This window comes from Oreochromis niloticus, linkage group LG19 (genome assembly GCF_001858045.2).
Source record: "Oreochromis niloticus isolate F11D_XX linkage group LG19, O_niloticus_UMD_NMBU, whole genome shotgun sequence".
NCBI classification, from domain to species: domain Eukaryota; kingdom Metazoa; phylum Chordata; class Actinopteri; order Cichliformes; family Cichlidae; genus Oreochromis; species Oreochromis niloticus.
The window spans coordinates 987827-1015429 of record NC_031983.2 but is presented as its reverse complement, the minus strand read 5'-3'; the positions used below and the strand labels follow the sequence as shown (position 1 = coordinate 1015429).

The following is a 27603-nucleotide window of genomic DNA, read 5'->3' as shown; positions in this document are numbered from 1 at the left end:
TAAAGGATTTTAAGTATATAATGATATATCGCGATATATATCGTTACCGCACGTGCTTCAAATTATATCGCGATATGGATTTTAGGCCATATCGCCCAGCCCTGGTGTGTCCTGCTGTAAATCATATCATTGGATCATATGATTAGCCCTTTGCTGTGGAAAAAGTGATGTAGATGTTAGCGCAGCGCATCTTTATGCACACGTTCACACAGTGACCCCTGCACTGTAAACAATACAAGGTCATGAATAGCACACTGCTGGTAAATTCACAAAGACACAGAAAGTGGCAATTACAAGGTTAAGTCAGCACGGCCCAAAAGCTCATGCAACCTGTTGCTGTCACCTTTCTGCTCCTGTAAAAAGAAAATACATCCACCCTTTAGTCAGGTCATGGTGGAGGTGCAATCTTGCATACTGGTGTCAAGTCAGTGAAAGCTTTTGTCAGTCCAGTCAATCCCCATTTTTTATTTGCTGACAGTAGAACCTCTCGTGACGCAATAAGTTTCTACTGCCAGCAATGACGCCATTTCAAAAAAAGAAAGAAAATTTAGACTGGATTACCTCGCTGAATCCTTTTTGGCAGGGACTTGTTTTCTGATTGTCCCAAATAAGTGGCTTTCTCCCAAGCCCATTTTAATTTTGGAGAAGCTCACTTGCGATTGTTCAACATGTTGTGTAGCGCTTTCGATCCCGATCTTGCAGGCCTGCTTGAAAAAGAGAAAATTGCCAAATAAAAAATCTCAGTGCACTGTTAAAAATCAAAAAATATGAAGGCCTCTTTTTAGAAGTTGTCTAAGCATACTCTCTTAGAATGATAGATCCAAACAAAACTAATTGGCAGGTTCAAAATGGTACCAAAAGAAAATGCATCAGCCAAGTAAATCCCCAAAACATTCATTCACCAGTCACACTTCACACAACAGCAATATTCTATTAGATGATGAGTTTTGTTTTCCCCCATGTACCCAGATGTGTGCCATGATAAGACCTCCCCCACACATCAGAAACAAGAAACTCAATAATCTATTAGTTTCCACTCATCTGACCCCCTGCATCATTCTGTTCACCCCTGCAATGATTCAATCATCCTTCCCCAAAAATAATACTAGTTCACTAGTCTATGTATCACTTCTTAACCTACTAAGTGAACCGGACAAGATGATGGTAACAGAAACGCCTGCTTAAAATGCTGTTTGATCTTCATGAGCTTCATTGCATGTGTGTATGTGTTGGTAGGATTAATGCATTTTTCTCTTTGTGTAATTTTTGTGTACCTCTCCTCTTTGCGGTGCTCCAGACACTTTTCAATTCTCCACGCAAGGCAGTCGTTTTTCTTCCCAGTTTCCTAAACCCAAATTTCAGTTCCCACACTAAAACAGCCATGTTCTCCCCTGCTCCTTCCACTGTGGTCTCATCTCATCTCTCCCCCCTTGCAGCAGTCCAGTGAGAGTCAGTTGTCTTTCAGCTTTGTTCTGTGTTTTCCACTGTCTCATTTTGCCATTTTGCTCCAAAAGTGGCAAATGTCCAACTCAGACAGTCTTTTCAAAGGTCCATTCACACACAGTGAAGTTGCAGGTCGTTGGAAATGCACATCCATCCATCCAGTCATGATGATGCCATTTTTCTCCTTGCTGTCGCTGTCTTGCACAGCTGCTGCTGGACCTTTTCTTCACTGCTCAGGACACTGCTGTGAGCTCTTGATATCCATCGTTGTTCTGGAACTGCATTTCTTGCCTTCAGGGAGAGATTCTTGGAGCTTGTTTTCTCAGGGTGACAAACACATGGAAGTTAAGCTGTAAAACAATTCAGCCAAAACTTGGCTTGAGTGTTTCTAATGGTGTTAACCTATAATTTTCTTCCGATTGCTGCACGTGGAAAATTGATCCGGGTCTGCTCTTCACCTGCAAGTTACACACTGAGACATTTTGATCATTCTTATCACTGCTTAAAACAACACATCTCCTCTCTCTGGTTCTGAAGTCCCCTTTCTTAAAAACCCAGAGAGATTGTAGTTGTTCTACACTGAAAATCACCAAACCCTCTTCCTATTTTTACTTATTTTCATCAACAATTCTGCTAAAAAAGAAATTTTTGTGTTTCCACCCTAGGGGAGCTGGTGGCCTGCAGTACCACCCTCTCCTGTAGTTGGAAACAACTTTTACACACATTTCTACACTCCTCTCTTTTTTCTTTTTTTTTTTGTTCCCCATTTTCAACCCCATTTTTTCTGTTATTACACACACACCAACTTTTCCCACATTACCATTCTCTGCAATCTTACACACCACACATTTACCCAGCTCTTACCATACAGTCACGCATTGAGTTTTGTCTCTGGCCGCCGGGTGGAAGGCCTGCCGCTTTACTGGATCCAGTTTCTCTTTACATTCAGAGCATCCTCTGCAATGGCCTTCTTCCCTTACCGGCAGAAAAGTGCTAAAATACCGTCACTCGTCTGTATTGTGCAGACGTGATTATCAACGGTGGACTCGAACCACCGTTCCCTGTGATGGACCGGTGTTTTTGCAATTACTCTGGCAGACGACTGCTTTTCTTTTGCACAACACCGGAACCGAACACAAGCCTTGGGACTCAAACCCCAGGATTTTCCCTCTGGAGACTCGAACTCTGGAGCAGCAAGCACTTCACCGCTTGGCCAGACAAAAAACTCCTCATGACTGTATACAAAGTTAGCTACAACTCACCCATCTGCAGGAGTCCCCTCAAAGTCGATGGTCTCTGTGGTGACTAAAACACACAGCTCCGTGACTCCTCCATTTCCTTTGCTTCAACAGCTGGTAGGACAAAGGTACCTTTTTCCTCAGGGGTGATCAGCCCGTCCACGGAACCGTTGTTCAGTGACCACACGGACCATCCCGTCCTCATCGCCATTTTGTTGTGGAAGTTTTTCCATTTAAATAAAGCCTGCAGACGAGCGGTGAGTGGTAGCCAACATTCTTTAATCAAAGCACACAAAGAACAGACAACCAGGCTTGATGGAGCACCTGCATGTCTGCGGGACAGACGGTCAGCAGAGTCTCACTGAGCCTAGCATGGCTCTCAGTTAAATACCTTCTCCAGGAACAAAAGGCAGTACACAGCTGTTTCACACCTTAAGGTTCACATTCCCTTGCTACCTCCCAGAGTCCTCAAAGAGACAAAAGACTGGAGTGGTCTGCTTCCCCCCAACTTCCTTACTAGACCCCCACCATTTGTCTTACGGTATTGGTGTGAGACATGTTAAAATCCAGTGGCACCAAGGCATCATACAATAAAACAATGTGAATGATTCATAAGTAAAAGAAATTCCTATACAGTAGTTTCTACCAGTTCCCTGTGAGTGGATCACATTATCAGGTGTGATAGCTTCCTTGTTAATAACTGTGAATTCCTGGTAGTTAACTGTGCATTGCTAATATTCTGTCTCAGCCGCACAGGATAAGGAGCTAGCCAGTGTAGCGTTTGCTAACATTAGCTGTGTCACCCTGGGTGAAATTTGACCAAATCCCCCTCAGCGAGTGTCACCTGTCAGCAGCTGTAGTGGCAACAGCATCATGCTGAGGCTAAAAGACTAAACTTCACCTGTAAACGTGCTGAGCTGTACTACACTGTCCTTTAAGTTAACAGCCATCTTTAGCTGCATAAAATGTGCTGATTATTCATTGACTACTGTGTCGTTCTTACCTCCACACCACATGCAGTCTTTGCTGTTAACAGGCTGTGAGCAGGATTCAAAGGATTTCTCTTCCTCTTTACAAGTTTCCACTGGTGACTCAGAAGTTATCCACTCAACCTCTCTCCCTGTGGGGAGAACAAGTGCAGCCACTCTGCTACAAGTGATACTAAGTACACAGAGTTACAATCAGTTATTGCGTCATCCAACAGATGATGATGGATGAGAAGATTTCCCAAGCTTGTACAGCGTCAGGTCGAGCTTTATCCAATCACTCTGAGAAGGCTTTGTATCCAGAATGACATACAGATGTCAGGAGTAAACCAGTGCTTTGTAACTGTTTCTTTCCTGATGTGAATCCAGCAAATAGCACTTTGGTTTGCGTTGGTTTTAAGAAGATGTCAGAGGCATCCTAAGGGCTCAGGAAGAAAAGCGTCTGGGCTTCTTTAATTTTCTGTGAAGACGTTTCACCTCTGAGAAGCTTCTTCTGTTCTAGGGTCAAATGGTGGAGAGTCCCAGATTTTAATCTTTATGGGACCGTCCCCCATGTGGGGGTCACGGACCCCCTGTTGATCCTCTGCCTAATCACAGCCAAGGTGTGAAAACGGGTGTAGGTCACAATCAGCCAAGGTTTCAGGTGAACCCGCTGTGAGACCTAGCCCCATCCTATCATGTGACTTGCTGAGGTCAGATGGCCCAGGATGTGAGTGGGTGTTAAAGCGTCTGAGATCTCAAAACTGGATTATATTCAATTCAATTCAATTTTATTTATATAGCGCCAAATCACAACAGCAGTCGTCCCAAGGCGCTTTATATTGTACAGTAGATCGTACAATAATAGATACAGATTAATAGATGGCAGACAGTTGGTGTTGTAAGCCCCGCCCACTGTTCAAAGATGGTTGCTCACAGTGGACATAAATGGCCTCTTTCCCTCCTCTTTCAAACCATCTGTCTTCTCTGTCCAATGTGTGAACATCGGCATCCTCGAAAGAGTGACCTTTGACCTTTAGATGCAGATGGTGACGGCCGTGACACTAACACCAAGATCTGGTCTTTGAATTATATATATTGCACTTTCTAGTCAGCGACAGAGTCTTTAGATGTTCTCTCACTGCCAGAACAGGAAGCAGTTTCCATCCTTAGACTTCCTGCATCATCACATTTTTGGTGCACAGTGCTTCATTGGGTTTTTGGTGTCCAGCTACAGACACACTTTCCTCCGTGAGCAGATTCTCCTCCACAGGCACACACTGTTCACATTACCTCTCTCCAGCCCTCTGTTACAGCATCATACTGGCTTGTCTGTAAGAAGAAAAGAATAATTCTAATAATTCATACTATGTTATAAGCAAAGGGCAGATACTGGCTGTCTAAAGCTTATAGGAAGGTAGAGAGTGGTTGTCAGGACTGTATATAGCTTTACATGCTGGGATAAACTTTACTGGAAGCTTCAGGTTCTCTTTTAATCTGAGATGAGACTGAAACTGGTTTGCAGTGTTAATTTGTGTCAAAATGTTACAAAGGATATCCTGATCTGTTATTTTTTATTGAAACTTTATTTAACCAGGAAGATCCCATTGAGATTAAAAGCCTCTTTTTCAAGGGAGACCTGGCCAAGATGGGCAGCAGTGGGTGTCTCACAGTTACAGAAATGACTCAATTAAACACAGGCAGCAACAGCCCACATGCAAAAATAAATGAAAGATAAAAGAAAAAAAATCAATAAAATTCAGTAAAATTCAACAAAATTCAAATAATTTTTTTTTTTTTAAATGACACGAAGTCAAATCATGAGTTTTCATCTGCTGTAGATCATATCGAGCCTGTCTGTTCTTCTGTTTCCTCCACTTGTTCAGTTTCCTCAAGGTTTTTAAAGGGAACCCCGGCTATTAACACATGTTTGCGCTAAAATATGCACTGTGCTTTCAATAACATATATGTGGTATTAAAATACGCGGTGCAACCGTATGACGTCACTACCCAGAGTGCATTGAGAAGTAAATAACAATGGCGGCCTACTGGTAAGTCGGTTTTATATAAAATGTGCTTCAAAGGAAAACATTTGGCATATTTTAATACCACATATATGTTATTGAAAGCACAGTACATATTTTAGCTCATACATGTGTTAATAGCCGGGTTCCCTTTAAGGACACGCTGCACACCACATGGTGATGTCCCAGGCTAATAACTGTATGGGAATTACCTCGTGCGTCCAAACAGTTGTATTCCCACCACCTGTGTTGTCTTTGGCACTTTTCATAGATTTTAATAAAGAAATGGGAACAAATGTGTTTTTGTTTCCAGCTGCTTTTAACAATAGTTTAAAATTGTTTTTTTGTTAAGTTGTCTGTTATATGTAGTCACACTGGTTCAACTCTTAGTTGTTTTATGAATGACTCATGGGTCAATATTAAGTGGCTTCATTAAACAAAGGAAAGGAAAAACAGTGAACAGATGAAAAAGCAGCCAGTGTCCACAGATGAACCTGAAGGCTGTCAGGAGCCAAACAGCAGCGTTGTATAATGAGCTGTGAATGTCAGAGTCATTCACATGTGGCACCATTTTTCCTGCTTCCACACATAAACTTGAAGTTACTGTGTATTTGCTCCCTCATTTATCTCACCACATGACAGGTGACATTTATGAGGAGCTAATCGGTTTGCAGTGGTTTTCATGGTAGAGCCGATGCAGTGCTGACAGCACATGTATGTGTGCGAAAAGGACTCGTGTTTCATCTCGAGTATGTTCTGTTCTCTTTAAGCTGCTACAGTACAGCACTAACATCACACATACTACTGTGTTCTGACAGAGACAGAGCTGTGTGTGTGTGTGTGTGTGTGTGTGCATCCACTGCATCCACCTCTAGTTATGCAACAGACCTTTTACTGACGCAGTAAAACACACACGCAGCGTTTTGTTCTGAGGCGTTCTTGCTTTAATCTTAATGAACAAGGACAATCAGCTGCTCGCCTCACACACTGGAGCTATTTATACACACACTCACACACACACACAGTCAGTTAAACATATGCATATGTTAAGGTATGTGTAATGATTTGGGGGATGGATTTCTTTGTCTTAATCTTCATTTTGATTGGTATTTGTTACATATATCTAAACCAGTCAGTCAGTTTTGGGGACCTTACTTCCCTTAAAGGCAAGTCCTTCAAAGTACAATGTAAGGTTACGATTTAACTACCCAATCTAACAATAATCATTTTGTAGTTAAGTATATTAATTTGACAACATCCAAGGGATTTGAAAGAACTTAAAATTAAAGTCTCTATTTATCTTGTAGAAATAAAAACTATGTCCAACTTCTCGGCCATAGAACAATTTAAATGTTCTACTGCATTTATTACTACCGTGTTGTTTTGGGAGTTTACATGCACATCATTTATGCAGAGAAACTTACAACAAGAAAAAAACAACAACAACAAAACATCTGTACTATTGAGTGTTTGTTACCAGCAAATTGTAAGGCAAGAACTTTGCTTCCAAATATGCTCACTGGGAAGAAGTCCCTGGTCCCCTGTCTTCATCTTGATCTGTTTTCTTATTCCATTGTGTTTTTGTTGCCTCCATACCTGAAAGAAGAGTCTCACTCTCATTGCTTGAGGAATCCGAATTTTGCAGATCAAATTTTTGTGACGTTTCAGGCATTTCTCATGATGCTGCTTCAGCTTGGTTATTCATGAGTAAATAAATATAAGTTAAATAGGCAAACATTAGAAAGTTAACCTAGTTTTTATATTCTGTTTAAATGAAAAAGGAAATTTCTAACTTCAACTATGAATTGTTACCACACATAATTTGTACACAATTACTAAGGGTTCATTTCATTTGCAGAAACGATCCAAACTTTGAAGCAAAACTATCATAACAGATTTCATTTAATTATGAAGAAACACACTGCTTTAACCTACATTAGAACCAATCAAAATATCCTTTACCTCAGGGCACCAATAAGTACAGTATTAAAGATCTGTGAGTGATAAGACAAGCTGTACGATTTAAGAATGGATTTCTTAATTTTAGTTTTCACTGATGTTACGAGTAGATTTAACATGAATAGACAAGAGACAATTGAAAACTGCCTCCTACAGACTCCTATGACTTCTGGGGACATTTCTAACACAAATGCACTGCCTTAACCTTAATGAGGACAATCAATATGAAACTTTCCTTAAGGAGCAAAGTAAAGTACATTGAATTCTCCGATTATTAAAGAGCTGCTTGTGTTAAGGTGTACTTCATGATATTAGGATAGATTTCTCATCTTAGTCCTGATTTTGATTGATATATGTGCCATATTTCTTAATCTTAGACATATTGATGTAGTACCAGAGTACACTGATCATTAACGATCACTGATCATTAAAGGTTTTGTCACTGATCTCAAGGCTAGATTTATCCTAAATACAAAAACATGCCTCTATTTAAAAATTGCAAAAACATATCAAACTATAGTCATTGTTACAACTGACTCATTATTGTTGGGGACGTTTTTAACACAAATACATTTAACGTAAATGGGGACATTCAATGGGAAACTCTCCTTAGGGAACTGGTAAATACAATAAACTCTGATTATTAAACATTTGCTTATGTTAAGGTATGTGTAACTACTTTTGGGATGGATTTCTTTATCTTACTCCACATTCTGATTAGCATTTGTTACATATATCTAAACCTTAAACATAATGAAGGGTTTTACAACACAACCCTTGCAACCTAACACACAGAGACACACTCACACTCACACAGACACACACTCACACACACACACACAGACACACTCACACAGACACACACTCACACACACACACTCACACAGACACACACACATTCACACAGACACACACTCACACACACACACACACACAGACACACACTCACACACACACAGACACACACACACACACACACAGACACACACTCACACACACACACTCACACACACACACACACACAGACACACACTCACACACACACAGACACACACTCACACACACACACACACACTCACTGCTCAGTGGATGTTACCAGCACAGTCAGTGTGTTGTACAGGAACATCTTTCATGTCGCTGTGTGGTGTTCAGCATTTTAAACACATTATCTAGTTTAAGTTTTAGATGTTGTGTCGATCTGGGTGTACGAAGCTGCTGGTTTGTTTATGTATTGACACACCCACACACTGTTTCCACCAGTAAAGAACTGGTTTTGTTCTGGATCATTAAACCCGAATTCCAAACAACTCATCTTTCCATAAAATGTGAATAAAGAATTTTTGCAAATCTCATAAACCTGTATTTTATTCACAATAAGGCATAGAAATAAAAACCCCTACATGTAGGATCCCCTCTTCTTTTAAATGCATAGATGCAGCATGTAGTCCAGCATTGCTGGGGAAAAGCTCTCATCCCAAATTTCTGCTCATTTCCTGGTTTGTCACATTTTCATCTTTCAGATCATCAAACAAGTGTTCATTTATCACAAAATAGCCCCATTAAATATAAAATGCAGTTTTTAGCGTGTTGTCATCACCCTGCTGGACAGGTGCGCAACATGAAGACCCCAATTTGTGAAAATGAGGACTTGAGAACAAGTTCTACTAAATATCTACTAAAAATCTCAGTGACCTTAAGCTCAATGTCAGAGGTCAACTTTTCTGAAACTCACCAAGGCTTTTCTCATTTTTACCACAAATGGATCTACTAGAGGGCAGCACTGGAGCGGTTTTTGAAAAATGAATGTTTTAATTATTAAGAGGAAAAGGCGACCCAAACCTACCCAGCTGTGTGTGAAAGTGAAATCATTTACCTTCTGAATTAGCTGTGATTAGCCAAAGTTTTGGAAAGCTGAGTAAAGTTTCATTGATTGTCAAATCTGACTGTCAAACTTGTGAAATCAAGACATCACTTAAATAGAACGTGCCTCACAAAGTGCAGGAAGCTAAAAGATCTCTAAATGTGACACACCATGTCACGATCTTAAGAAACACAACAGAAGACACACTTTTAGTAAACTGACTTAAAGTAAAATGACCTGGGTAAACTTTCTTTTTATTTTTTAACAGCGCTCTGTATCTTTAGTATCATTATTACATCCATACAATATTGATTGTAAATAAGGTTAGCACGTTGTTAAAGCAGGCCATAGAAAAGGCATCATACGTTTTGTTGTCTTCGACATGTCAATGGCTGTGAACAAAGAGAAACTTGTAAATAACTCATAAAAGAATAAAGTTACGTTGAAACCAAGCACACCATTGTTTTTCTTGTGACATTACCAATAAGTTTGATGTGTCACATGGCCCTCTTCCTATTGAAAAAACAAAAGTTGTATCCAAGATGGCCGACTTCTAAATGGCCACCATGGTCACCACCCATCTTGAGGAGTTTGCCCCCTCACATATACTAATGTGCCACAAACAGGACTTTAATATCACCAACCATTCCCATGTTATTACGGTGTATCCATATAAATGGCCCACCCTGTAGTTCATGACTTTAACTGCGTTATTCAATATGCCAACATTTCCCTGTGAATGACACACAGACTCACATTCAGGTGCAGCCTCCTTAACCAGCAGCTCTGTCCGTGCCAATACAAAAGGACCAGTCAAGTTTTCCTGATATGTACTCATTCAGAGATTTGAATAGTTCTGTGCCATTAATGTTGCTTGGCAGTGACAGTGCACATAGCATGTCCTCGTGCAGTGATAGATATGTGCTGCACATTAACAGGTAGCTAGCACCGCTCGCAACAAGGGACAAAATATAGACAGAAACTGAAACAGATAGCAGTAGGCTCTGATCTGCCCTCAGGCCTGTTTTATTTCTTTTTTTAATTAAATTCATTTAATTTAATTTAATTACCAATTTTTGACCAATTAATGATCATTTGATTTTTTCAGTTATTACTCAGTAAACATTTAAGGTGCAGATGAGCTGCAAGCATCTCAACTCAAGATTTCATTGTTTCTGCCATTACTGGGTGAACAATGCTCAATGATATTTATAAGAAAGACTCAGCTTTGATGCTCTGACAGCCATTGGAGAGTTACTGTTAATGTTAAGCAATAGTAACTGTTTCACATTTAACTGCAAAAATAAATGTAGAGTTTTATGCCTAAGGCCAGAGTATCTATGTCTATGCTGAGGTATCTTTTAAACATTTCAGTATAATTTTGCTGGATGAACCATTTTAAATGAAGACTACAGATCATGTGAGGATAAAGTAAGCCACTTTGAATCGATCCAAAACAAATCGAGATGGGATGAGCTGGGGAAAGACCAGATCCTGACCCGGTCTTTCTCTGTGTGTTAATCTGTTTTCGATGTGTCCTGCGTGACTTTTGATTTAGCAGTGTATACGTGAACAGCCTCCTGCAGCTTGTCTTTAACTCTCTGTACTCACTGGCTGAAGAATACCTAAGCTTGAATGTCACATGGTTAAATGTGTGTATCTACAACAGGATTAAAAAATATTGTTCCAAAGAATAAAGTTAATGGATTAACAAAACAAGATTCTGATGAATCTTTGTACGTTCATTCAACAAAGTGATTTATCCAAGATGCTAATCTGAACGTGCTGGTGAGAGTGAACTGGTGTAACTGGACTGCTTTATAAGTCAGACATCGTGCTGACGACCCATCATCATCAGGACTTTCTTTGCTAATGCACTAAAGGAGTTATAAAAACTCCTACAGACACTGCTCACACACAAATTCAAACAATTCATGTACAACAAACATGCTAAGGTTGATAGTAAGAGAAATCTGTTACAGTGATAGAAGAGTGCTTGTTTACTTGCTAATGTTAGCTCTAGCTTTAGCTAAAGGCAGATGGTAACTGAGTAGTAAAAGCAGAGCCACCAGTAGCTTGTCTAGCATGTTAATTAGTCTCCTGTTAAAGACCAGAGGTTTATCTGCATGTACCAACAGCCAGAATAAAAAGGTGCTAGCCTCTTGGCTTTGTTAATGGGACACAAGCATGACCATGAAAATGTGACACGATTTCTGTAGAATCAAAGGCAAAGCATCATTTATCCTGTTTGTAGTGACAATAGACAGTTTTAGTGTTACACTGGTGGGTAGCACTGTTGCCTCACAGCAAGAAGGTCCTGGGTCCACAGCCACCATCTGACTGATGAAAAAATACTCACTTTCCCAGTGTAGGTGTAAGTGGCATCAATTCAAACATCCTCCGTTGGTCTCACCCATTTTTCCAGTGCAGCATTCATCAGTGTCCAGATTGGAAAAAGTAAGCAACATTTTAAACGCAGTAACTCATTTACACTTCTTTAACCATCTTGAGCAGTAAAGTCTCAGTTGGATCGGTGCCACTTTGGTACTTTGGAAACGTTATTTTTTCATCACCTAGAATGGCATCTGCAACAAAGGAATCAAAAAATGAAGCGTTTTCATCAAGCATGATGCCACAGATGCCTCAGTCTGGACAGAATAGTCGTGATGAGGGCAATAATCCTGTCAGCAGTTAAAAGTGAAGCCAAGAGCAGCATGTTGCTGTGGACGGTCCCAGGATTAAACTGAACAAATGGCTTCAGTAATAATTAAGCCCCATTTAGACGGATTAGTTGCTCTACAGCAGGAAGGGTGATTCTAATAATTTAAAATATGAAGAGACAAGACAAAATATGTGGGTGTCATTGCTCTGATAGAAACTAATGAGGTACTGACGTGTGAAACAAGCCTACACAACAACCTGCCATTGTGCCACCAAACAAATTACTGAGTCAGGACTCTAGACTAACTTTTTGCCATGATTTTTAAAAAAGGCGCACCACTAACCGCACTAACCCTAACCCATTCCCCACCAGTTAGGCAAATTTTTCAACCGCATCACTTAACACCGCAGTTTTACATGTGCAATTTTTGGGGGGGGGAAATTGCTGTCTATACCGACAATATTGATTTGTAAATGATTAACTAACAATCTTGTCAACAAAGTTCTTTATTTGGAGCACATTTCTACAAGAAAGAGAAGTTACTGAAAAACTGCTTGTGCTTAAAGTGCTTTGGCACTCTTTGGCAATCTTGTAGACAAGGTTAAACTTAATCATCACATCGGCTCCTCTGACGACCTGTTTGCTGCTGAAAGGCAGTGGGGAGAGGGGACACTTGGGCATTTATTGCAGCATATAATGTGTTTTCTGGATACACTGCTGCTTTTTCAGCATTCAAAGATTGATGGCACCGTGTCAGAGCTGGCTATAAATTTCAGACGGATCAGGCCTTAACTTAACACAAAAGTTATGAATAGTTCTTTTCATCTTTTCCCTTTACCCACAGCTACATCCACTCTGTCGGGCCTAGGCTGCTCACTAGGGCTGGGTATCATCACTGATTTCTATAATCCATTCGATTCTGATTCACAAGGTCCTGATTCGATTCGATTCAATTTTGCCTGAGAGAGTCAGAAATATTATAATTCTGATCATTTATCAGTACTGATACATGTGGGACTACATCAGAGGTGTGAGCACCACAGCAGATGCCTCTGTGTCAAAGTAACTGAGGAGAAAACACAGAAAAACATGAAGGAGATTTTTCTGGCCTGGCTTTTTATAGCAGATAACCTTAAAAATATTCTGCAACTTTGCATAATTTGAAAAAGTTTAAATGTCTTCAGTATTGAACAGTAGAAATGAGGCTTTCTTGTCCGAGGACATTTAAGTAAAAAAGACAGCGGCCGACAGCGCTGTAAGAAATGGTAGACTGATGGGTAATAAGCGAATGAGTAATGCAGAGATTTGAGATGGGAAACTGTTCTTGAAGTACACAGAGAGAGAGAGAGGGAGAGGGAGCTGTGCATGAAGTGTGTTTTATCGTGGTGGAAGCAAAACAGCAAAAGTCAGAGTGAATTAATGGCGACATTTATCAAATGTGAATCGTAGCACAATATATACATATATGTGTGTGTGCGTACAGGTGCGAACCCTGTGAGTAGACTGGCTTAAAGTGTTAGCCTTAGCTAAGGAAGTCGAGCAGGTCATCTGCCTGATCTAGATCCTTCTTGCCCCAGTCTGCATGTCAGTGTATGAAGATGCTGAATCCTGAGTTCCTCCTGATGCACTGTTAGATAGAAAACACGTGCTCGGGGCTACGACACCTGTAAAGGACTTTGAGTGCTCCACTAGAAAAGAACCAGTCAATTTAAAATGTAAACAATTGTGAATTCAACAAGTCAAATCGAGGTGACGCAGATACTAAAAATCTCAGATGAGTTTGATTCACAGTGACTACAACCTCAAGGTCAAAGGTCAACTTTTTTGAAAATCTTATGAATGCTTTAATTCAAGAACAAAGTGGTGCAGCATTTTGAAATTGTTGCTTTTAGGTGTATCTGCCAGGAGGGAGCACTGCCAGTTGTCAGTATTTTGAGCTATTGCTACAAACTTTAAAAAGTATATTAACCTCCTAGGACCTGGCGTCCACATATGTGGACATCACATTTTGGGTTGTCTAGACCAAAATACTGTCCACTTACAAGGACATTATGCTGCCACTGTTCCATCAAAACTTAAAACGAATATCTTCATATGTGGCTCTCATTTTTCTTAGGAACAAAAATCGGGTAAAAAAAAAAAAATCTGGTGATTCTTTGTTTTTACATTCATCGGGCCGCAATATGCCCAAATATCAAAGAGAAATTAAAAATGCATGCTGTGGAAGAGTTCAGATTTTAGGAGGTTAAAGATTTACTAAATACAATTTGAAACCCAACGAAACAAGAGCATTCAGGGAAAGCTGTGGATGCTCTGAAAGATGAAATATATTCATAAAACATAAGACAAACAATCAAACCCTTGAGTCTTTATATAGACGGGTACTTTGTAATATAGGTAACATTTCTGTTCAAATGCATGCATGACAGATTCCAATAGATAATAAGAACCTGACTGGTCATTGTAAAAATTCAGTTGCAGGTTTTGAGTTGGACACTGTTCATAAATCCGTCATGCTGCAGCCTGACCTTTTGAATAATTTAAGGACCTGAATTCCACAAAACAGCAGTTGTTTCTGGTAAATGTCAAACTTGTTAGAATCTCTGTCGGCTTACTGCTAAATTGCTGCTCTTTCAGTTCATTTCTAAGATCAGATTGGTTCATTGAGTCAGATATTCTGTGAGGCAGTTAATCATTTTTGATATTGATCTTGGTCCAAGCTAAGGCTGTCCCCATAAATACCCCCAAATATCACCTTTATTTGGATACATAGTTGACAACTAATTCATACTTGTAATAAAATTACCCCTTTTCAGCTCCTCTTCACACACTCGTGTTTTGATGTCTGGTTTTAAATTTAACTGGCAGATGAATTGTCTGTTTTTGTCCTGCGTGGAGTAAAATTATTTACAGTGGCTTGCAAAAGTATTCGGCCCCCTTGAACTTTTCCACATTTTGTCACATTACAGCCACAAACATGAATCAATGTTATTGGAATTCCAGGTGAAAGACCAATACAAAGTGGTGTACACGTGAGAAGTGGAACGAAAATCATACATGACTCCAAACATTTTTTACAAATAAATAACTGCAAAGTGGGGTGTGCGTAATTATTCAGTCAATACTTTGTAGAACCACCTTCTGCTGCAGTTACAGCTGCCAGTCTTTTAGGGTATGTCTCTACCAGCTTTGCACATCTACAGACTGAAATCCTTGCCCATTCTTCTTTGCAAAACAGCTCCAGCTCAGTCAGATTAGATGGACAGCGTTTGTGAACAGCAGTTTTCAGATCTTGCCACAGATTCTCGATTGGATTTAGATCTGGACTTTGACTGGGCCATTCTAACACATGGATATGTTTTGTTTTAAACCGTTCCATTGTTGCCCTGGCTTTATGTTTAGGGTCGTTGTCCTGCTGGGAGGTGAACCTCCGCCCCAGTCTCAAGTCTTTTGCAGACTCCAAGAGGTTTTCTTCCAAGATTGCCCTGTATTTGGCTCCATCCATCTTCCCATCAACTCTGACCAGCTTCCCTGTCCCTGCTGAAGAGAAGCACCCCCAGAGCATGATGCTGCCACCGCCATATTTGACAGTGGGGATGGTGTGTTCAGAGTGATGTGCAGTGTTAGTTTTCCGCCACACATAGCGTTTTGCATTTTGGCCAAAAAGTTCCATTTTGGTCTCATCTGACCAGAGCACCTTCTTCCACATGTTTGCTGTGTCCCCCACATGGCTTGTGGCAAACTGCAAACGGGACTTCTTATGGTTTTCTGTTAACAATGGCTTTCTTCTTGCCACTCTTCCATAAAGGCCAACTTTGTGCAGTGCACGACTAATAGTTGTCCTATGGACAGATTCCCCCACCTGAGCTGTAGATCTCTGCAGCTCGTCCAGAGTCACCATGGGCCTCTTGGCTGCATTTCTGATCAGCGCTCTCCTTGTTCGGCCTGTGAGTTTAGGTGGACGGCCTTGTCTTGGTAGGTTTACAGTTGTGCCATACTCCTTCCATTTCTGAATGATGGCTTGAACAGTGCTCCGTGGGATGTTCAAGGCTTGGGAAATCTTTTTGTTTGGAATCATGTATGATTTTCGTTCCACTTCTCACGTGTACACCACTTTGTATTGGTCTTTCACCTGGAATTCCAATAAAATTGATTCATGTTTGTGGCTGTAATGTGACAAAATGTGGAAAAGTTCAAGGGGGCCGAATACTTTTGCAAGCCACTGTATGAAGAACAATAAAGCTGAACACTTGTTGTCGGAGACATTCAAGTACTCATGCTCCCTCAGATAAAGCACGTCGTTTATTTCAGTGTTACTTATTTAAACTGACACTCAGCCCTCACCTCGACAGACACCTCAAACCAAAACACTTGAGCAGGCCACTTCATCTTCTTTTACTGACATCTTTGTCAACTTACAACTGGATTGTTCTCTGAATATGTTGGAAGTCGAGGACACTGGTGTGTTTTAGTATTTGTGTGATTTGTCCTCTACTTCATCTTCTCTGTCCCCAAATGTTTGTCTTTCTTTGTCCATTATGTCACATAGGTCTCCGTAAAGGTCGCTTTTGGATCACACCTGACCCTTACCACAATGATGACAATATCCAGATTGGACGGGAGGTGAAGATCAGCTGCCAGGTAGAGGCCACGCCCCCAGAGGAACTGCAGTTCAGCTGGCTGAAGAACGGGCGGCCTCTGAGGAGTTCAGAGCGGATGGTCATCACCCACACTGACACAGATGTCTCGCCGGGAACCACCAACCTCGACATCATCGACCTCAAGTTCACTGACTTTGGCACCTACACCTGTGTGGCATCACTAAGGAACGGAGGAACCCCAGAGATTAGCATTGATGTCAACATTTCATCCACCACAGGTGAGGCGAGCTCTTATGGTGGGTGGAGTTAACAAACCCTTGTTAGCACATACATATTCAAACAGCTGCTAGCTCAAATATGCACGTTAGTGAAATACACACTAATCACAGCTGCCCCGATGACTTGACGGACCCTTCGAAGCAGCTGTTGTGATCAACGCTAGAGCCTGATTGGACATGGGGCTGGACGGCACAGTGAGAGGCAGCAACAGGGAATAATGGTCCGAGCACAAAACAAGGAGAAGGGCTGGAACACGGGCCTGTAATTTATGATGTTCAGTTTAGTTCAGTTCAATTTAGTTCTATTTATATCGTCTCAAATCATACCTCAAGGTGCTTTACTGTATATATATGTATATAAGGTAAAGAGTCTATAATAATACAGAGACGACACCCAAGGAGCAAGCGCTCTGCAACGGTGGGAAGGAAAAACTCCCGTTTAACGGGAAGAAATGTTCTGCAGACCTAGGCTCATGGAGGGACAGCTATGTGCTGGGCTGAGGGGTGATGGGTGGAAGACAAAAGACACACTGTGGGGTGTCGCTCAGCACCCCCACATGCCGTATGGCTGAGAGCGGCCGGCTGGGTTCAAGTCTGACCCTTTGCCGCATGTCTGCTGCTGCTTCCTGTCGTTTCTTCACTCATCCATCTAATAAAGCTGAAAAAGACACAGAGAGGCAGAGATGAATAATGACTAATGAGTAAATCAGAGTGGTGTATAAACACATAGTTGTTAGTGTGTGTTTCAATTCTGCACCCCCCTTCTCGCCAGCAATGGCTCTGGGCCCCCCTAGGGGGTGCGCCCTGCACTTTGGGGCCTACTGTCTTAGATAGAGACCTAACAGACAGCACAGTGTGACGGGGCCCTGAACCACACTCAGCCAGCTCATTAGCTCTGCATGGGGTAACTCCTCACAGCTGCTGATTACAGCCATTCAAATAAAACGTGAACTTTGCCACACACAGTACTGAGGCTGATTATAAAACCGCCCACTCCTCTTCTAATATCAGTTTTTCAGAAATAATATCTTGGAGCTCTGAATTGTTTTCTTTGAACCTCGTCATCTGTGACAGCTGTTTGACACATCCTCTGCATCATTTCAAAAAAATACAATGGGAATGAACTCATGTACACTTGTCATTGGCTTGTTTCCTCTGTGCCACCAAGATTAAAATAATAGTTGTTTGGTTTTAGTGAAAAGTCCTTGAACTGTGGCACAAAGCTCTGAGCTTCTGCAGATACGAAAAGGAGCAGACCTTCAGACAGATGTCAGGCAGATGAACGACTGCCGGCGGCTTCCTGTTTGTTTATGACCTTGGCAGAGTGAAAGAAACAGTCAGCCCGAGAGGAGGAGGGGGGTGATCGAACTCCTGCTTTAGTCTAAACTCTGCTGTGCGTGACGCCCGCTGACGGATGAAGGTCACGCTTGGGTCACTCCTGAATTCCCATAAGGAAAATAAATGCTAAAACAGTCCAGCAGCTCTCTTAGTGTCACTCTAGATGAAGGACGAGTTCTTCATCAGACATTAAAGAAAAACATTTTGTGTGTGGAGGCAAAGTTAACCTCACAGATGAGTCAGAAAGCAAAGGCGTTATACCCACTGCAGCCTTATTCACGAGGGGTCACCACGGCAGGACGCTCCACGTGACCTTCCTGGTGCGTCTCCTCCAGCTTGTTGTGCAAAAGTCTACACCACTGGATTAATGCTCCCTAATTAGAAAGCATTGAACTTTATTTCTCTTCCTTCAACAACCACATGCAGTATGAAAAGAAAAAAAAAGAACGCTTGGACACTGCTAGCATCATGGACAGGTTTTTGACAGGGCTCCCACACAAACGCAAAGCAGGAAATGAAGCATCGCCAAATATGTTTCCAAACCAACTTCCTTTCAAGCCAAAGACTAGAAAATATGGTGAAGCATATCTTCCCTTTGGCTTCACCTGCACAAGTGCCAAGGTAGGTCTCCCTGCAAAATTAGTTTCCCTGCGTCGGGAGCAGCGCTGGGCTCTCCAAATCACGGACAAACAGTATCCCACATTCTTGATTTTTAGTTCACAAACACTTCTTGTAATAACTAACTACTCCTGACATTTTGGACATGTTAGGTCTTTATACAGTAAAGTTACAGCGGGATACAAATGATATCGTGCTCATCCTGCCACGATTTGTTCCCTCGGTTCAAATCATGGACAAACAGGATCCCACAGCTGTTTATGTGTTTAAACCCATTTTGCACAGAGAGACATTTTTGAAAAATGTATTGATAGCAATGTTGAACATTATTACACAGGAAAAAAAACAACTACACGTAAAATAATCACACCGTGACGCCTCTGCCTTTCTAAATGGAGCTAGCAAAAAAAGTTTGGGAACCACTGCCCTAACCTATGACATGCATAGCTGTAGACCTGCTCCTCTTTTATTCTGAACGGTCCAAACCTTGGCAGTTATCAGCAGTTATCAGATATCCTGTCTCTGTCCCTGTAGTTCCTCCAGAGCTCACCATCCCCAGGGGCCGTTCTCACCTCATCACTCAGGAAGGCGACACCGTAGACCTGCAGTGCCTGGTCTCTGGAAAACCCAAACCCATCATCCTGTGGTCTCGGGTGGAGGAGAGCGGGGTGGCGGCGGCGGCGGCAGCAACAGCACTGATGCCAGACGGCTCCATTCAGACGGAGAGCTACGACGGCATCCTGAGGATTAGCAACGTGACCAGAGAGATGAGCGGGACGTACCGCTGCCAGACGAGCCAGTACAACGGCTTCAACGTCAAACCCAGAGAGGCCTTGATACAGTTGGTGGTGCAGTGTGGGTAACACACATACATCACTCAGCCACCACACACACAGCTCTGTCCATGATTTCAGAACTAACGTTCAGAAACAGCTCCACAGTTTTATTTATCAGTAAACTGCAGCCAGGAAACAGAAGGCTGAATCAGTTTGTCAGGCATCAGGATTCCCAGACAAAGTTATTGGAAGTTCTTGAATGTTCTTGAATGTTCTTTCAAGTGTCTCAGAGAAAGTGATGGCAGATCTGGGTAAGAACAAACCATCATTGCTCCTCTCATCAAACAGGTGTTCATTCAAACTTAACATGGATATGAATCCAGGCTCCTCACACTGACGTCCACTCAAACATAGAGTTGAATTTACAGGCTGTCAAAGGCTACGTTCACTCTGCAGGTCTTAATGCTCAAATCCGATTTTTTTGTCTGCTTGTTCACACTACAAATAAAATGCAACAGCAAACGCGCTCTAGTGTGAACGCTCAAAGCGGCCCGCATGCACAAAAGATGATGTCACACACAACGCGCTCTGTTTAGACCCAGACCAACAGTATTGTTTGACTGATGGCCCTTAATATAAAGACTTCGGACTTTACGTTTCCCAACTTTTGCTTTAAGTTATTTTGTTATTTACATAATAATGTAGATAACCTAATAATGATCCTTATTGCTGTTTTAGAGGAGCGGTGCTTCAAAGGATAACCTGCAGATTTCTGTCAGAATCTGCAGATTATACAGTACAAATAAAATGTTCACATTTCTCCAACGTTGTCTTCCCAACAGTTTCACTGACATCTACACTGGATGGCCAGGAAGCGTTCACGATGTCTTCTCGGGTGCTTCTCCGGCGCTGATAATTGGCGTCTGTCTTGTGTCAGTGACGTAAAAGACGGATTTAATGTGACATGAGCGTTCAAACAGCAGTCGCTTTCTAAAACATCGGATATGTATCAGATTCAGTACCACATACAAAAGTGACCCAGATCGGATTTGAAAATATCGGATTTGTGCCGTTCACACTGTCATACCATGATCGGATATGGGTCGCATAGGGTCAAAAAAATCGGATTTGATGCGCTTTCACCTGCAGTGTGAACGTAGGCTATGAAGTGTCCAAAAATCTGTGAGGGACACGTTTGCTGAGCCTGATAGATGAGTGAGGCATTTACACCACTTGACTGCCTGCTGCTCCACAGCACTTCTCAGCTTTCCCTCTTTAAAGTGAATTTCCTGCAACAATAACTGTAATTAACAGGAATTCTACTTGATTTTGGGTGTTACTGTAATGAGCTGAGGTTGTAGCTCCTGCAGGACTCGTGTATGTGATTATTTATCAGAGGGGAAGAAAAGAATCTTTGGTAGAAGTTTGTTATGGATAATTACTGCACGTTTTCCCGTCAAAGATCTCCTTTCAGCTCAAACCATAACATCTGCTGCTCATGTAAACAGCCACCAACAACTGTGCTGCTTTAGCTCCTAAAATACCCAGAATGCATTGTGGAGCTGACTCCTAAGCCCTGCAGAAGACATGTCACACTATCCAATCAAACTGATCACCAGATCAGTTTGATAAAAACAGCAGATCAGTTGAAAGACACACCAACAGCTGCAGCTCAGCAGGTACACATTTCACCCCCTCGGCCGCGGGGCGCTCAGGCAGATGCTGACGGACACATGCTGCCTGCCTGTCTCGGACAGAGCTGAATCCACCACCTTCCAGTCACGCTCTGTCTAACCTGCAGGCTGCTGTGTCGCACAAAATAGCATCACAAGATGTGACGGGAAGACTTGCAGCTCCTGGCTTCATGCCGCACTAAAAGGCTGTCAGAGCAAATCTCCTCTGCAGCTTGAATAGGCCTCGTTCTGCAGAGAGTCGACGCAGACACTCACAGGAAATCAGCAGCCCGCGCTTTGAGTTTAAGGAACAAAACCTGACTCATAGTTTGAAAAACAAATCTTCTTAGTGATGCTTTATTTTTCCTGTCCTTTTCGTTTCCTGACAAGTCAACATTATTAAATGCCGAGCATATTTTATCCAAGTCTGACATTTCAAAAATGTTATCAAAAAACCGAAGACTAATAAGAAGATGGCTGAAAATGTAGGTTGAAAATAAAACCAATTATTAGACATATTTTAATAGATTAGGAAAACTCCATTCAGTTTGAGCGAAACAGCAACAAATCATAAAAACAGTGACCTCACCTATACAGTAAGGTAAAGACTCTACAGTAGATAGATAGATATCTATCTATCTATCTATCTATCTATCTAATACAGTCAGACCTCCCTGTATGAGCAAACGCTTGGCAACAGTGGGACAGAAAAACTCCCTTTTAACAGGAAGAAAGCTTCAGCAGAACCAGGCTCAGGGAGGGGCGGGGCCATCTGCTGGGTTAAGGGTTAAGGAGAGGGAGACAGGACGGAAGAGAGCCAGAGATTAATAACAAGCATGATTCAGTGCAGAGAGGTCTATTAACACATAGTAAGTGAATAAGAACCAGTGCATCATGGGAATCCCCGGCAGCCTACACCTATTGCAGCATAACTAAGGGAGGATTCAGGGTCACCTGGTCCAGCCCTAACTATATGCTTTAGCAAAAAGGAGCAAGCACTTTGGCGACAGTGGGAAGGAAAAACTCCCTTTTAACAGGAAGAAACCTCCAGCAGAACCAGGCTCAGGGAGGGGCGGGGCCATCTGCCTAACTAATAATTAAATGCTGATGGGCGTATAAACTAATCTTGAAGCCTAATCTTGAAAGTAGAGATAGTGTCTGTCTCCTGAATCCAAACTGGAAGCTGGTTCCACAGAAGAGGGGCCTGAAAACTGAAGGCTCCGCCTCCCATTCTACTTTTAAATACTCTAGGAACAACAAGTAAGCCAAATAATGATATAATGTTAGATATTTTCAAACATTTCATATTAAAAATGTTAATGGAACCAAAGAATAGAATCACAATAAAAACGCAGCAAAATGTTTTTTTCATTTTCACTGAAATCACACTTTTTGTGGACAGAACAGTAAGCAGATTACAGTCAGGTTATAGGTGGATTACTCTGAAATAAGTGAAACAACATTTAAGTCACAGCAACACGGATTTAACTTCTAAGTGTAAGTGAATAGAAAATCTCCCTGAGCCTCGAGAAACCTGCTGACAGACAAATAAATACGAGTAAATCTGTGTGAACGAGAAACAAGCTGTACATGAACTGCACACTGACACAGCACCAGGTTAAATCTGTCAGAACAGAAAGCCAGAATGTATTTACTTCTCTATACTTTACCCGTTAATTACTTCCTGCTGTGGTGTAAATGAAAATGCTAATGAAGCCTGTATGGAACTTGAAGATAAACCTTGTGAGCAACATTTCAAATGAGCGGTTTTAGGGTTTACTTTGACAATAATCCCTCACAGGCTCTTACTGGATCTGACTGCATTACAGAGGAGACAGTGATGTGTGGTGGTGACATCTCCACAACTCGTGTGGAGTTTTAAACAAGTTACCAACATGTTCCAGGAAAACGAAATCTCCTGAATCAGGAGGAAAGAGTAGTCTTAATGTGAATTATGAGAACATCAGTGATCGATTTAGATGCCAGAGTTATAGTACCCATAGACAGAGGAGGACTTCACTTTCACCTCTAATCTAAAAGGCTTCTAAGACCAAATCGTGGAGCATCCCAGGTATTGAAACTAGGGGTGGGTTTTGATTATCGATTTATCGATTAAAATCGATTCTAGCTTGGATAACGTGATATCGATTCATTAAAATCCTGAATCGATTTTTTAATATAAATTTATTTTTCCCGAAATGCCAGAATCTCAGGTTAAACCTCACAAAATTTCTCCAACCGCCAAACAGCTAAAGCAGTAAATGAGAGCAGGAACACGGCTTCTGCACAGAGACGTAAACACACAGCGCGGACCCGCCGACGGATCAGAGGCAGCGAGATGTCGCCTTTCTCACCTGACGGCACGGACACGGTCGGGGCTGAAAGCCAACAGCTCGCTAATTTTGAAGCGTCGGTGGGCGCTTTGTGTTCACGTCCTTTTTGCGCTCGATTCTGAAGCTGCAGGTTTGATCTTTCTCCAACCAAAATTGATTGAACCAGCAGAGAATGATCATCCAAACTACGCTTCACATTTCGCTTCACATAAACATCGTCAGGAATTTCCTCTTAGTTTTACTGATTACCCAGCAGTCTACGGTGTCGGCCGCTGTTGTTTTTTCTTTTCTTTTTTTTTTACTTACTTCCGACAAGAAAGCCTCATTTCTGCCGTTCAATACTGAACAAATTTAAACTTTTTTAAATTATGTAAAATTGCAAAATGCTCAGCTGTGTCTCTAATCAAACCTCTGTAACTTTGCTCTGCTTCACTTCGTTCTTGATCTACTGCACAATATTTTTAAGGTCATCTGCTATAAAATCCCAGACCAGGAAAATCTCCTTCATGTTTTTCTGTGTTTTATCCTCAGTTACTTTGACACAAAGGCCTATGCTGTGATGCTCACACCTTTGATAAAGTCTCACAAGTGTCAGCTTTCTTTTTATAGATATAAAAATATAGATATGTACTGATAAGTGATCAGAATTATAATATTTCTGACTGTCTGAGGCAAAATTTCCCCGATTTGAATTGAATCGGAATCAAATCGATGCTAGAAATCAGTGACCCAGCTCTAATTAAAACCCTAGTGGGGGTTGTCCCGTAGTGGGCTGTTGACCTGCTATAAAACATGTGCATCATCACATGAGTCAATGTGCACAAAGGTGTGGGCCATTGCCACCAGGGGTTTTGGGTGGCACAAAATGTGAGTCGGGCTTGAGGCGCCTGGGAATGGGGCCGTTCTGATTCATATCTTCAGCAGAGCTGTCAGGGAAACTCGGGAAAGCTCTCTCCAACCACAGCGTCCCACTTCAGAACCAGCCACATCGTCTGACAGAAACTGGTTCATCCCAACTACACTGGAGCCAAAAGTCCACTCCATTAACAGGTGGCACAACATAGAAGAGCCACTTCAACACCTTTGCTCATGTCATGATGCACATGATTAATATTGGGACAACCCCACTATGGTTTAAACACCTTGGATCTTCTAGAAACTTGACTCGCTTTTTTCCAAACTACCCTTTACTACCCTGACCTGCCGTTGATCAATGGTCATGATCATTTGCATATTAATGATCATAAACTGACCTCCCAGCCTGTTGTTCCTTCAGTGCTGCTAATTTCAGTCATTGTACAAATGTCCTGTTTATAGGGTTGGAACATTACACTCAAAACCTTGCCATCAATTGCAGGTATCCGTAGGATGGATTAAGAGTATAGAGTGTCCCTCCGTGCAGATGATCTGTTAATGTATGTATCTGATCCTGTTTCAAGTGTCCCCCATATCATCCACTCCCTAAGCACCTTTGCTCCTTCTCTGGGTACAAACTGAACTTCAGTATCCTGCTATCCTGGCTCTTCAAATACAGAGCAGTGCTACACCTTTCAAAACAGCCAAAAACAGCTTTAAATCCTAGGCATAAATATAAGAAGAGATTTGCACAATCTCTATGAAGAAAATTTCTGCCCGCTACTTGAAAAGGTCAAATTGGACTTAAAAAAATGGAAGCCACTTCATCTATCGTTGGCAGGGAAGGTAAATTGTATAAAAAGGAATGTAATCTCCAAGTTTCTTTATCTATTTCAGTGTATCCCACTTTACCTTCCAAAATCATTTTTTAAATCTATTGATAAAGCTCTGATCTCATTTATATGGGATGGGAAAAATCCTAGAATACGCCTGGATCTGTTACAGAGGCCTAAAAACCTAGGCGGCTTAGTCCTTTCAAATTTCAGCCATTAATACTGGGCCTCAAATATTCAATAAATCATGTATTGGCTCCACACCCCAGATGAAGATTGGTGCCAAATTGAAGCGGTGTCTTGCATCTCCACCTCCCTTAGAGCCTTGGTCACCTCCAGCCTTCCAATTTCCTCACGGCGGTACACCACCAGTCTTATAGTTATTAACACCCTCAAAATATGGGCTCATTTTCGAAAGAACTTTGGGTTTAAAAATCTTCTCCATTTGAGCCCTATTCATAATAATCACCTTTTCCTTCCCGCCAGATTAGACTCTGAGTTTGCTCTTTGGCAGAGACGAGGCCTCCATAACTTTTCTGACATGTATATAGACGGTGTCTTGGCAAGTTTTCAGGATTTGTCACAAAAATTTGACCTCCCTCAGCAGTATAACCCCAACTTTCCAAATATAACACCATTTACTGGTGTAGATGATCTGTTGAAACTCACATTTAAGCCTAAAGGTCTTATCTCAAGGATCAGTAATTGTATAGCCTCCTTTAAGAATATAACAATGGCAAAGATCAGAGCAGCCTGGGAGAATGAGCTGGGGGTGGACTTAGAGGGGGAGACCTGGGAGAGCGCTCTTTTAAGAGTAAACAACAGCACTTTTTGTGCTAAATTAAACATCATACAGTTCAAGATTCTTCACCGCATTCATTACTCCAAGGCAAGATTGGCCAAAATATTTCCAAGCATAGATGCAAGCTGTGAGAGATGTAGAAAACCCTCTGCAGATCTAACACATATGTTTTGGTCATGTCCTACTTTAAAAGCCTACTGGTCAACAATTTTCAAAACACTGTCTGAAAGATTGAATGTTGAGCTTCAACCTAATGTAGTTATGGGTATATTTGGTGCTACAGATAGACGACATAGAACATTAAGGAAAAGCTACAAAAGCATAATCGCTTTCACTACACTGCTTGCGTGCAGAAGGATATTGTTGCATTGGAAGTCACAAAAGCCACCCACAGTGGCTCTGTGGTTCAGTGACCTGACACAATTTATACAGCTGGAAAAAATAAAGTATACTCTCAAGGGGTTGAAGGAGAGAGTCTTTGCCGTTTGGGATACATTGCTAAAACATTTAGAGAAAATTAAAACCATACCCATCTGATACTCACTTGGCAGCTACCGTATACCCTTGTTGTGATGGCGATTAATTTTGTGCAAACTATTGCCCTTTAAGTGCACATCTTTAACCCTTGTATGGTGTTCGGGTCTGTGAGACCCATGCCATTTAGAGGCCGTTGCCCCTTTAGGCAGTATATACCATCAAAACCTGCAAAATATGGTATAAGGATATGTACACTTGATTAAAACTGATTTTATTTTTTTTATAACATTTTATTGACAAAAAACGAGAAGCACGTTAATTCATAAATGTGATCGAACAAAGGTAAAAGGAAAAAATTAACCATGTTTGCTGTTCACATGGCTCGTAATTGGGATAAAGTAAACATCTGTTGAGTAATTTAACATAAAATTGTTTGATAGTGTTAATTGGAAAGCCAAAACTCTAGCGGGTCCACCAGACCCATGAACACTGGCTGAGTAACAAAAATACGAACACCATACACGGGTTAAATATGGTGAATTTTGATGTACCTCATTTAAATTCTTTTTATTTTTATTTTTTTGTTTTGTTTTTATTTTTTATTTTTTTTCTCTCTGGATCGGTGTCCAATATGTTCTTGGGGTGGGGTACACATATAAAAAGGAGCATTGTGATTTCGTTGCATGTATATCAGGTTGGAAATCTGCAGTCAGCTGAGACTGAGGGAGTCACCTGGATGAAAACGTCCAGCTGAACAGAATCATCCTGCTGGGGCTCCCAAAGGTTGGGTTTTTTAAAAATGTGAATTATAGGGTAGAAAACTTAAGATGCTCATAAAACATGGATTTGCGTCTAAGTTATTGGACT

The 27603-nt window shown here is 41.4% G+C and overlaps 1 protein-coding gene across 3 annotated transcripts in view; it reads left to right on the top strand.

The window, feature by feature from the left end:
- LOC100711078 (MAM domain-containing glycosylphosphatidylinositol anchor protein 2) overlaps positions 1-27603 on the top strand; it is a 193109-nt gene that overhangs the window by 113421 nt on the left and 52085 nt on the right. For all 3 annotated transcript variants that reach the window (XM_025900808.1, XM_025900807.1, XM_003458435.5), the window contains exons 7-8: positions 16702-17031; positions 19522-19842. In XM_025900808.1, coding sequence (XP_025756593.1) covers positions 16702-17031; positions 19522-19842 — 651 coding nt within the window. The remainder of the gene's footprint in view (positions 1-16701; positions 17032-19521; positions 19843-27603) is intronic.